We start from the raw sequence: 12,736 nt of genomic DNA on the forward strand, positions 1-12,736 counted from the left end.
AGATATTTCTCCAAAGAAGACATAAATATGGCCAGCATGTCTATGGAAAGGTGCTCAGCAGTGTGAATCATCAGGGAAATAAAATTGAAATCACAGCGCGCTACCCTCTCACCCCTGTTAGGGCAGTCTTGTGAAAGGACGAGAAATGGTGAATGTTGGCGAAGGTGTGGAAAAACGAGAACCCACAGACACTGCTGCTGGGAATGCAGTTGGTGCATCCATTGTGGAAAACACATGAAAGCCCTGAAGAAGTTGAAAACGGAATTACCGCAGCCCCTTTGCTGGTGTTTACCTGCCAGCAATGGCATCACCACCTCGAAAAGATGGCTGCACCATTGCTCATACAGCGAGACGAGAACCAGCGGGCAGCCACTGATGGATGCAGGAGTGAAGAAGTGGTGGTGCACACGTATGAAGTCTTCATGAAGTTAATGAGAAAACTGCCTGATTCAAAAGTGTTTGCATGGGGCTGGCGTTGTGGTATAGCGGGTAAAGCCGCCGCCTGCAATGCTGGCATCCCATATGGGTGCCGGTTCGTGTTCCGATTGCTCCTCTTCCACTCCAGCTCTCTGCTATGGCCTGGGAAAGCAGTAGAAGATGGTCCAAGTCTCTGCACCTGCATAGGAGACCTAGAGGAGGCTCCTGGCTCTTAGTTTCAGATCGGTGCAGCTCCGGCCATTGCAGCCAGTTGGGGAGTGAACCAGTGGATGAAGGCCTCTCTCTGTCTCTCCTCTCTCTGTGTAACTCTGACTTTCAAGTAAATAAATAAATCTTAAAAAAAAAAAAAGAACTCAAGCAGCATTGCAAGTGCACTCCTTATCATTCAAAAAAGTGTTTGCATCAAAATAAACTTATCTTTTAACTATATTTTCCATGAACTTTTTGACGTCCTTTTGAACACACAAAGGGATTTTTTTCTTTAAAAGGAGATTCTGTCACGACTGAAGGACATTTTGCTAAGTGAAGTAGGTTGGACACAGAAAGAAGAACACTGCACGCTCTATCTTCTATTCAAAGAGACAGAGAGGGGAAGTTGAGTAGACAGGAGCAGAATGAAACAGAGGTCACTGGAGTGGGGAGGGGGCGCGAGATGTAGGTCGGAGGTGAAGCTGCCGTGTTGAGGAAGCATCAATCTGGAGAGGCAGCCGCGGCTTGCGGACTGCAGTTCATGATGGTGCATTGTGTCCTGCTGGTTGGCTAAGAGAGGCGTTTTAGAGAATGTGAGGTACACTAACCACACACACGCGCACGCGCACGCACACATGCACGGCAGAAGTTAACTGGGAGGTGCCAGGGAGGTCTGTTCCGAGTTCTGTTGGAATCTTAGCTGTTCCGTTCCAGACAGTCTGGGGGCGCTCTTTGGGAGAAAAGCCACACAACACATTCCTCAGCCAGTAGAGGCCTCTGGATTCCCAGATGGTCTCTGCCTGCTCTTGGTCACTTTCAGGAGTCTTTGCAGCCTTGCTTCTCACACTTTGGCCCAGAGTTTATGATTACCAGCTTCCGGAGGGTCAGTCTCAAACTACTCTCTCCTCACTGTGATCAAAGCTCTGAGACTATCTTGTGAGGCTGAAGCAAAAGGAACAGGGATGGGGTGGGGCTGAGAGGAACAGGGTGCATCTCTGAATCCTGTTAATAGAAGGGGAGAGAGAGAGAGGGAGGAAGACATCACTTAGCAGAGAGAGACACACACCACTGAGCAGGGAGACACACACACCACTGAGCAGAGAGACTGGCTGGCTGGCAGTCGTACAATGGGACCGTCTGCCGACTCCGCTGAAGTGAGAAGGCATGAGGCGATGGAGCAGGTGGCAGTGGGCAGAATGCGGTGACGCTGGGGTGAGGACAGAGGCCGCCGCAGTGGCCTTGTGTTCACAAGTTCACAGGGAGGCTCAGGAGCTTCTAGGGGTGAACGTAAAGAGAAACAGGATGGAAGAGGGCTAAGTTATGACAGAATTGAGGGAGAGGAGGAGACAAGTTTAAAGATGGGAATAGAAATGCTATTCTAACAGGACTTGGAAAATCTTTAAGGCTACAGAGTTGAGAATTTGGTGCCAATCCTACTGAAAGGCTTTATATGAGAGGACTTTAAAAAGTTCATGGTGCACAGAAGGTAAAGGTAAGTTTATTAGGGTACAAAAAGTTTCAAAATTCATGCATACAAGTGGCCTTCAAAAAATTCACGGAAAATTTATATTAGGGTAAGACTGCATGGATTTCAACTTCTGGAACCCAAATAAACTTATCTTTTCATTTCGTTTTTCTTTTTTTTTCTTTTTTTGACAGGCAGAGTGGACATTGAGAGAGAGAGACAGAGAGAAAGGTCTTCCTTTGCCATTGGTTCACCCTCCAATGGCCGCCATGGCCGGCGTGCTGCGGCTGGCGCACCGCGCTGATCCGATGGCAGGAGCCAGGTACTTATCCTGGTCTCCCATGGGGTGCAGGGCCCAAGCACTTGGGCCATCCTTCACTGCACTCCCTGGCCACAGCAGAGAGCTGGCCTGGAAGAGGGGCAACCGGACAGAATCCGGCGCCCCGACCAGGACTAGAACCTGGTGTGCCGGCGCCGCAAGGCAGAGGATTAGCCTAGTGAGCCACGGACCCGGCCCATTTCATTTTTCTATGAGCTTTTTGAAGTCCCCTGGAGCAGCAGCGGTGAGGACAGTGTGGTCTAGAATCAGATAGGTGCAGACTTGCAACCCTGGGCAAGCACTTCGGGCTTTTTGAATCTCCTCATCTGTACACCGGGGTGAGGACAGTGAGTGCTCCACCACCCTTCTGGGGAGGGTTAGCACCATCAGAAGCACCAGCAGCGGGACCTGAGCATGGCATGCTGGGAACCGCCCATCACGGCTGGAGCCTCTTCCTCCTCAGCGCTGCCTTACTCACATGATGGGAGGCCTTTGCTACCTTGCACACAAATGCTACCTGGATGGTTTAATAGCACTGCGTGCATTGCGAAGGGGTGAGCAGAGGTTTTGGAGGTTCAGACTAGTAGGTCTGGCCAGCAGTCTGTCTCGGTGGCTTTGAGAAGGACACAGTGTGAGCGCACCAGACACGGAGAGGAAAGGTGGAAGCCAGGACTGCCACTGCGTGCGCTGGTGGGCATTACACTGACGCAAACCTGCCTGTAAGCGGTGGTGTGCCACATGCATGCTAATTTTCCCGTCGTGGTTAGACCCCAGGGCAGGGCTGGAGTAGGTGGGAGCTTCCTTGTGTGTGTGTGAGTGGGAGTCTGGCTAGGGAGTGTGTGGGGCGTATGGAAGAAAATTCCATGAGACCAGTGCTGTGGCTCAGTAGATTAATCTTCCAGTGTGGCACTTGCATCCCATATGAGCGCTGGTTCTGGTCCTGGCTGCTCCTCTTCCCATCCAGCTCTCTGCTGTGGCCTGGGAAAGCAGTAGAAGATGGCCCAAGTGCTTGGGCCTCTGCACCCACATGGAAGACCTGGAAGAAGCTCCTGGCTCCTGGCTTCAGATCGGCCCACCTCTGGCTATTGCGGCTATTTGGGGAGTGAACCAGCAGATGGAAGACCTTTCTCTCTGTCTCTCCTGCTCTCTGTCTGTAACTCTACCTCTCAAATAAATAAAATCTTTAAAACAAAAGAAAGAAACCTCCAACTGTCTGAGATCGACAGCAGGAGGAGTCTGGTGGCCTGGCACGGAGGACACTGTCCAGTCTGTCTAGAGGGGGCCCATCTGAGCCCAGAGCATACAAAAAGCCAGGCAGATGCCCCAGAAGCCAGCTACTGGTCCCAGGGAGAATCCTGGTCTAAGAAACAGAGAACAGTCTTTCCTTGCCAGGGCTTCTGGTCTGGCTTCCCTGGTGGCCTGCATTTATGGAAGCACTCAGGTCTAACAGCTGAGGTGGACGGGCAGCAGTGAGGGAGGAGGTGACATTTGGCAAGATGTCAAGGGACCATGCCAATCAGTCGCTGCATTGCAACTTTCTATGTGAGAGGATGCAGGGCTCTTTCTCTAAATGAGGGTGGATAGGAATAGTGTCAAGAGGGTGCCGTCAATTACCTGAGGACCCAGGGCCTGAATATCCGCTAGAGGAGTGACAGATATTTTCAGCGTCTTCCCCATAGCCTGATTTTACAAGAGCAGCTAACATTTGCAAAATGAGTTACCATTTTTTCCCCTTTGCATCATATACCACAAAACAGCTGAGCCGCAGGCAGCATGGGGAAGAAGGAAGGGCTGTAGGTGTCTGGCTCCGCAGTAGGCTCCCAAGCAGCAGGCATGGACATGAACTACAGTGGCGCTCCTGGGCCAGGTGTTCCTCTGGGGTGGAGCCGTCTCCCCCAAGGTCCTCTAGGCTGCACAAGCACTACCCCCCTAATTCAGCTGAGCCCAAGTCCCTCCATCAGCACCCTAAACAATGAACTGACATGCTGCTGCCTTCCTGGGGCCACGTCCTGCTCCTCACCCAGATCCTTACCCCGTTGTCCAGGGGCACCTTCACGTCCATGGTGAGAGAACCCGTTTCCCCATTGATCATGGCTGTTCTCAGCTTCAAGAGGAAAGATAAGGCTGTGAGTTCCAGGAGTGCATGGGATGGGATTGAGCTCCACAGAGCCCTGAGAATCCTTGATCCTCCCTTATTGCCCTGAGCAGGATGCCAGGCGGGAAGGGCGGCCTGATCCTGGGTTCCATTTAGCTTCCAGCTCTGGGCCTTCACCCAGTGGGTGGGACCGTGGGGCATAGTGTCACATGTGTGCATCACATCTGGGATGTGACGCTGAGGCCCAAACCTGTTTAAGACGTCACTGAAACTCATTGGACATGGCTAAGCCTCAAACTCTGTAGCTTCTAGGCGCAGTTTCACCAGCCTCAGTGACCCAGTGAATCAGGCAGCTGGTGATACAGTCTTACAGCCATGCAAAGACCTGCCCACTGTAGGGACTGCTTCTTCGGGCTCGGAAAGGCTGAGGACTGAGCTGAGCTGCTCTAAGGGACATGGTGACCTCAAAGCTTGCGGCCACACAGCTGCCAGAAATACAAGAGGCCCTCAAAAGGGTCATGGCGGACGCACACCGCGAAATCATACAATATGCATGGAGTTCACAATTTTTTTTTCTGAACCAAAATAAATGTATCATCTGATTTCATTTTCCATAAACTCTCATAGAGCTAACCAAGCTTCTCTTGCTCCGTGCCCCACTCACGGTTTCCGCTTGGTCTTCCCACTCCACTTCGGAGAGATCCACGCTGTTGTAGTTGGGTTTGGGCTTCAGTTTCTTGCCCTCTCTGTACTGGATGGAGCAGGTCAGGAAGAAACGCACAAGGTTAGTCCACAGCCCTGTCCGAGTTCCCTGTCTTCTATAAATAAAGCCTTTGGGTATATTCATAAAGTCAAAGACCTCCAGTGAGTGCCAGGGTCCTCTGGGCCCACCGTCCACGCCCTGCAGGGCATCCCTTGCTGCCATGGCGACAGGGGTCTCCCCTTCCATGGGGAGGTGTGGCTGACATTGAGTCATCTTGTCTACCTTTGCACAGCTCCAGCTGTGAGAAAGGGCTTCCTTGTGCTCAGCTGAAATCTGTCCCCCTGTGGCTTCCACCCATTGCTCGGAGTTCCTCCCCAGGAGTGACACAGCATGTGTTCTGCCCAACAACAGCCTAGTGGTCAGTAAAGGCCCTGTCCCGGGGCAGGATTTCCCCTCTCCGGCCAGAGCACCCCACTTTTCAGGGGCCTCAGCAACTCTGGAACAGCTCCACTTTGTCGGAGTCACTCCCAGGACAAACGCCAGTGGCACGGGGGATTCTATGGGGGCTTCGTGGATGGCTGCACCACCGGCAGCTCACACAGGGAGGAAATCCCCTTGGTCATGTGGCACACTGCCACCTTACATCCCCACAGTCTTATGTGTGGGCACTGAATAATTTACCAGGCTTCTCATGCATCCCAAGATATTTTATCTTGTTAGTTTTTAGGTGCTTAATAAAAATCTCCCAGGGCCGGCACTGTGGTATAGAAAGTGAAGCTGCCACCTGCAGTGCCGGCATCCTTTCTAGGCTCCGGTTCATGTCCCTGCTGCTCCACTTCCGATCCAGCTCCCTGCTCACGACGGCCTGGGAAAGCAGTGGAAGACAGCTCAAGTGTTTGGGCCCCTGCACCCACCTGGGAGACCTGGAAGAAACTCCTGGCTCCTGGCTGTGGCCTGGCTCAGCCTTGGCTGTTGTGGCCACTTGGGGAGTGAACCAGTGGAGGGAAGATCTGTGCCTCTCCCTCTCTCCCTGTAACTCCGACTTCCAAATAAATAAATACATCTTTTTTTTTTTTTTTTTTTTTTTAAAGCCCTCCCTCCGACTTGACATGGAGCTGTTCGTCAGTGCTCTGAGCATAATTCTTACTTTCTGGCCTTGACTTTTCCTCTCTCAGATGCCCAGACAGTGTCATTGTCTCCCGTCAGGCCTGCAGTACCTCCCAGGGTTAGCCGAGTAAGGAAGCAGGGCAGCTGACCAGCTTAGTAAGCATGAATCCGCGTGCCTCTGCAGACACCCAAGGGGCTGAAGTCCCACCATGTTATGATTGTGCCAGTGTTTTGCCTGCTGGTTTCCGGCCACCCAGGAGATCCGTAGAATAATTTCCCCTTGCAGTCCCCTCCCATTCTTCTCCAAACCTGAGCCTGAAAGTCACTCCCACCCTTGTCCTTATGGATCCCCACGCTCATCTGACAGCTCTGTCTGGCCATCTGCACCAGGTGCGACATTGCCTCAGCACTCCCCACGCCTGGTGGCACCTGAAAGGCCAGCCTCACTCCTCACAGTAAAACCACTGTTCCACTTAGTCAATTACTCATATGTGGCAAACAAACAAAGATTTCAGGTGTAGCATGTGGCTGTTGATCCTGTTTTAATTTCTTACTGACAGGGCCAGTGCTGGGGCACAGTAGGCTGGGCCTTTGCCTGTGGCACCAGCAAATCATATGGGCTCTGGTTCGTGTCCTGGCTGCTCCTCTTCCAATCCATGGCTCTGCTATGGCCTGGGAAAGCAGTGGAAGATGGCCCAACTGCACCCACATGGGAGACCCAGAAGAAGCTCCTGGCTCCCGGCTTCAGATCAGACCAGCTCTGGCCATTGTGGCCATTTGTGGGAGTGAATCAGCAGATGGAAGACCTTTCTCTCATTCTCTCCCTCTCTCTGTCTGTAACTCTACCTCTCAAATAAATAAATAAAATCTTAAAAAAAAAATTCTCACTGGGAGTGTCCGTTCATTCTCTGTAACTAACGTTGCTGTCCTGGCAGCGCTTCCCTTATAGAGACAGTACAGGGGCTTCACCAGCGTGCCGGTGTTGTGGCTGCCAGAGCGATTTTCTCCAAAGCCTCCATTCGGGCCAGGCGTCTTTCCCTCATTAGATATCCAGGTCTGCCTGCAGCTCTCTCCACAGCATTGTCAGGTTGGGCACACAGCGGGTCCTCCCTCTGAACGCATAGGTGGTCACAGTGACAGGTGGGCTGATCAGTGCCCCTCATCCAGCAGGTGAGCTGTAGGACCAATGTGTATACGGTTTCCCTAGAAAGTAATTTTGCTGGCACTGGGGCTGTCCTCACAGAACCCACAGGCCAAACCTGTGAATGTCATGGGCGCTGACGCTTGCCCTGCAGAGTCTGAATGGGGAAGACAGAAGAGAGAGACTGGTCTCCAGTGCACCCCCTCCCTTCCCACTGAACCCCTTGAGTGTGTCTTTGATCGCTCCGTCAGCCCCCTTCCAGTCTCCATTTGAACCACATGGCCTGAAACACGGCTGGTTTCTGCGAATGACACTTGGGGCAGATGACACCCTTAGGAAGTTCTTGGTAGGGAGCCCTGCCGTCTGTCCTCCTCATCCGCTGTTGACTCAGTATAGAACTGGGAGGGGCAGAGCTAAACTCTCTCCAGGACTGTAGCTACCCCGGCCCCAAGTCATCGCACTGAGAGGCCCCAGAGCCATAGGGAGGAGCCCCTGGCCCTGGACAGCCTTCAGCTCAGATCATGCAACTGTGTTTCTCAGGCGCCAGCTGTTCATCTGAATCCTTGGGAAGATACCCACAGCCCTGGCACTAGGGTGGTGAGAATGGGCCACTCAAGAACACACCCCAAGACAAGCTAGGCTCCCCTCCCATTCTTACTGGTAACTTGGGGTTCCCAGCCTCCCATGGGCCCCCGGGGTTCTGATGCACAGGAGGAGTGCGGCCGCTGAGGCGGTGTCAGGGCCCTGCAGCCGCAGTACTGCTCTCTTCCGGGCTGCTCTCGGGCTGCTCAGCAGGCATGTCGCCTTCCGGCCTTGTCGCTCCTGCTGGAGTCTAAGCAGTGTGTAAATGGGGACTGCAGTGGTTTGAATGTTGAGGGCCCCGGAGGCCCATGTGTCAAAGGCTTGGTCCCCAGGTGGTGCAACTGGGAGGTGGGACCCGGTGGGCGCTCTTAGCTGATTGGGGGTATGCCCTTGGAAGCTGGTTCTTGGCCCCACCCACCTTCTCTGCTTCCTGCATTGCCAGGGGACCCTCCCCCCATGCACGCCCTGTCATCCACTATGGACCACTCGCCAGAGCCTGCCCCATGGCATTTGAACTTTTAACTTCCAAAATTGAGCTAACTACACCTTTTTTCTATAAGTTAGCCACCTCGAGTGTTTTGTTATGGTAACAAAAAGCAACTACTAGAGGGGCCAGGGCTTACAACTTTTTTTTTTCTCATGTTACTCATAAGGCTTCCAAGTGGAACTCAATGAGGGTTCCTTGTTTTCAAGAGCTCCCCTCAAATCCCATAGCATCAGGATTCCAAAGCAAATAAGCTTTGTACCTACCAAGGGTCGGAGGTCAGGATGCGAGAGGATGTAGCCGTTGTTAGTGTTCAGAAAGGCGTATCCATGCACACCCAGCTGCCGGAGTCCGGGGTTGACGCGCGTTAGACTTGGTGGTCGTGTTGGGTAGCGAGTTGGGAGGGGCTTGTGGGGACAGGGTGGTTAAAAATGGCTGCTCCCACAGTGAGATTTTCAAAGAAGAAAATCACTGGGCAGTGCCGGGCTCCTCCCTACTGATGCTGAAATCCTCTCCAAACCTCCCTGTGTCCAGCAACGCCCAGAATGCACATCACTGCCACACCCTCTAGGGATGTATGTGATGGGTAATCTTATTCACTCTCCAAACAGGGCCGTGTGGCAGGGAGGAGCAGCCTGAGAAACTGAGGCACTGGGCAGGGGAAGGCCTTGCTAAAGGCTACAGGGCAGTTAGAGCTAACAGTGGTAGAGCCGCCTGGAAGATGAGCTACTGTTCCCACGCTCAGCACCTGCACCCCTCTGGGGGCCACTTGGGGGAACTTCCAGCTCTGGGCCTGGCTGCCTCTTCCTGGAGAGCTCCTGGGCCGGGGAGGGGGAACAGCTCCTGGGGAGCCTGGGACTGGCCCTCAGGGACTCCTTCCAGGCTTACTTTGTAGCGGGGGGCCAGCTTCATCAGCTCCCTCAGGGTCACATCGGAGCCCACCACGCCCAGGAGGATGCCATGGGATCTCTGGAAGGAAAAGTACGGGGATCAGGGGAGACACAGGGCCAGGCTGGACTCTGGGCCTTTCCAGCGCCTGGAAGATGAGGCCGCTGAGGCCTTAGCTCAAGGTCCCTCCTCTGAAGCCAGAGTTTAGGCTGAGCTCCCAGAACAAAATTCCAGACCCTCGGGAGGAGGCCTCAGAGCGACCACAGCTTCCGGGAGCCTGGCACTCGGTGTGGATGGTCGTGTTGTAGCATTTCAGTGAGACGAAACTCGGAACCAGGAATCCCTCTTCACAGCTCAGGGCAGGTATTGGCACCCCAGGGGACTTTACTTAAGGGTGCTGTGAAGCACACGGGCCTGTTAGGCACTTTCCTGAGCATTGGAAGGATGGAAGGTTCTAGAAACTCTCTCATCCCAAGCTTTTACAGGCAAGTTAGGGCCTGCCAACCTGACAGGTGATTCTTCCACCACCCAAGGTGGTGCTCCCGATACAGACGCCAGCCCCAGCTCTGAGCATGGGATTCTGATGTAGCTAGGCTGGGATAGGGCCTGGGAATCCGCGTCAAAACCCTCCCAGGGGTGACTCTGGTGCTCAGCCAAGTCAAGGAGCATTGGTGTCCCCTGGTCCCCACCCCGGCGGGAGCGGCCACTCACCGTCTCGTTCTTTTTGCTGAAGACAGGCATGGCCACGGTGGTGAGGAGCATCAGGCTCTGAGTCTGCGAGGTGAAGAGCTGCCAGGGAGGAACGGGCAGAGGTTGGAGGGCCATGCTTTGCCCTGCTGGGGAACCCGCAGTCGCTGATGTTAACGACTCAGCCTCCCTTCCAGTGGGAAGGATTCCTGCTGTTCCTTCTCCACCGGAGGACAGCTCAGGCCAGGGGTGACTGGAGAGGGGCATGGGGCTGACATCACCTTGCAGAGCCCTGAGCCCACAGCCCAGCTCCGGAGCAGGCTCCCCAAGCCCTCGCATCTCGGCCAGCCAAGGTGAGCACAGCCAGGGAACAGGCCCGTTCCTCACCTGCCCACAGATTCAGAGCAAAAAGCAAGAGCCTTGCCAGAAACCTCTGAGTGCTAGGAGGTGACTAGGACACTGCTCCCAAACGCATGTGGTTAAAATCCAAAGTCATGGGTTGATGGGGCAGAGGCTGGATCTGAGTAAGGTGCCCAGCAGTGGGCCCAGTGGGAGGTCCTTGGGTCGCCGTGGGCGTGCCCTCCGGAGGTAGTCCTTGAGAGACCTGAGTCAGACCTGGTTTCTCTCCAGCTTCCTGGCTGTACCTCTGCACACGCTCCACCATCACCCTCCTCCAGCTTCTCCTGACAGCCAACCAATAGGACCTGCCTGATCAGGAGCTCCAAGACCACGAGCCAAAATAAACATTTTCTCTTCCTAAGAAGCTTTCCTTAGGGTCTCTGTCACAGGGGTGAAAAACTGACTGACACCAAAGTGGTTACAAAGGATAGCGCAGGCCAGTGGAGAAGGAGAAGGACATTGCCAGAGCCACCTCCACGCACAGGTGTGTGCATCAGCGCTACGGCGGGCAGCTGGAGTCAAGAGTCGGAGCTGGGAATTGAATCCAAGTATTCCAGCGTGGGAAGCAGATGTCTTAACCACTAGGCCAAATGAGATCTTCCATTTACTAGGTTACTCCTCAAATGGCTGCAATGGCCAGGTCTGGCCCAGGCCAAAGCTAGGAGCCAAGAGCTTCTTCTAGGTCTCTCACGTGGGTGTCAGGGGCCCAAGCCCTTGAGCCATCTTCTGCTGCTCTCCCAGGCATCAGCAGGGAGCTGGATGAGAAGCAGAACATCTGGGATGCGAACTGGTGCTCACACGGGATGCCAGCACTGTAGGCGGCAAGCCATAACGTGGCCCCTCCCCTGAGGTCTTCTGACTGCTACAGGGAAGCAAGGATTTTCCTCTCCCCACCCCTGTCCTCCTTCCCATTCCTCTTGCCCAGCGCACACCCAAGTGCTCCAGGCCTCTGCACCAGCTGAGGCCATCCTTAGCCAAGGCCCGTGTTCCTCCCCCTAGATCCCAGAGTTCTGAGAACTGTCACTTTGCCAGTTCCCTTGGCATGACCACAGCCAACAGATAGAGGGAAGAAAGAGGATATGGGGTGGGGAGCAAATGTGGTACAGGAGCCCTGCTCAGGGGGAGTGGCCCTGGGCAGGTCTGCTGGGAGCAGAGGTCTGTACGTCCAGGGGCAGCAATGGTGCTGTTTGTGGACTGAGGAGGAGAAAATGCACCCGAGACACATTTATTCACTGTCGCATGGCTTTTCACCCCTCTTCTGAGGCGTGAAATTACCCCTCACTCCCTGAGGTTGCTAACTCTGGAGCTGCACCCCCACCCTGATCCTGGAGCTGCCACCAGGGTCCCACCTTGCTGTCCATGTAGGCCTCTGTCCAGATGATGTCATGGTCGTGGTTGATGACCATGGGGCGGCTGAGCACGTGCAGGTACTCCATCACGTTCTCCTGGGCGTCCGCCAGTGTGGAGATCTGCGTGTAGTAGCCTGGCGAGGGAAACGAGGGTGGTTGTGGGTCCGTGCACCTGCCCCAGCTGCCCATGGCTCTGGGCCCCGTTTGTGAACCTCCCTGGGCTGTAGGAACACTGCGTCCCCAAGGTTATGCCCAATCCTGGGCACAGCTAGAGGCCAGTGGTGCTGGTGGGAAGACAAAGGCCTACGCTGCCTGGACTTGGGACAGGAGCAGTGGGGACCTCAACTGCAAGACCTCTGTGTGTCTCTCCCTCTCCTGGTCCTGCCTCCCTGCAGCCCCTTCCTCCCTGCGGAATCCCCGGTCGCTCTGCAGATCTTGTAGATGTTACTCAGTTTCCAGCCTGTCCTCGGGGGCCCAGGTCAAGACCCTGACTCATCCCCACCCAGGCCAGCTTGCCTTCCTCAGCTGAGTAGGGGGTGCATGCTAGAGCCTCTTCATGGCAGCCATGGAGTTTAAAGAATAACTGGCTCACAAGGCTCAGCAGAGGGCCGGGCACTGTGGTGTAGCAGGTAAAGCTGCCACCTGCAGTGCTGGTATGGGCACCGGTTCAAGTCCTGGCTGCTCCACTTCCGATCCAGCTCTCTGCTATGGCCTGCGAAAGCAGTAGAAGATGGCCCAAGTCCTTGGGGCCCTGCACCCATGTGGGAGACCCGGAAGAAGCTCCAGGCTCCTGGCTTCGGATCGGCCCAGCTCCAGCTGTTGCAGCCAATTGGGGAGTGAACCAGTGGATGGAAGACCTTTCTCTCTCTTCCTCTCTCCCTCTCTCGCTC

At 54.5% G+C, this 12,736-nt stretch overlaps 1 protein-coding gene across 1 annotated transcript in view; it reads right to left on the reverse strand.

Annotated features, from left to right (window-relative positions):
• CACNA2D4 (calcium voltage-gated channel auxiliary subunit alpha2delta 4) overlaps positions 1 to 12,736 on the reverse strand; it is a 109,009-nt gene that overhangs the window by 77,889 nt on the left and 18,384 nt on the right. The window contains exons 13-18 of the mRNA XM_089303316.1: positions 11,847 to 11,980; positions 10,123 to 10,200; positions 9,412 to 9,492; positions 8,790 to 8,864; positions 5,171 to 5,257; positions 4,444 to 4,515 (exon numbers count right to left, since the gene is read on the reverse strand). Coding sequence (XP_089159442.1) covers positions 4,444 to 4,515; positions 5,171 to 5,257; positions 8,790 to 8,864; positions 9,412 to 9,492; positions 10,123 to 10,200; positions 11,847 to 11,980 — 527 coding nt within the window. The remainder of the gene's footprint in view (positions 1 to 4,443; positions 4,516 to 5,170; positions 5,258 to 8,789; positions 8,865 to 9,411; positions 9,493 to 10,122; positions 10,201 to 11,846; positions 11,981 to 12,736) is intronic.

Source organism: Oryctolagus cuniculus, chromosome 9, assembly GCF_051225735.1.
Source record: "Oryctolagus cuniculus isolate XC-2025 breed Fujian yellow rabbit chromosome 9, ASM5122573v1, whole genome shotgun sequence".
Lineage (NCBI taxonomy): Eukaryota > Metazoa > Chordata > Mammalia > Lagomorpha > Leporidae > Oryctolagus > Oryctolagus cuniculus.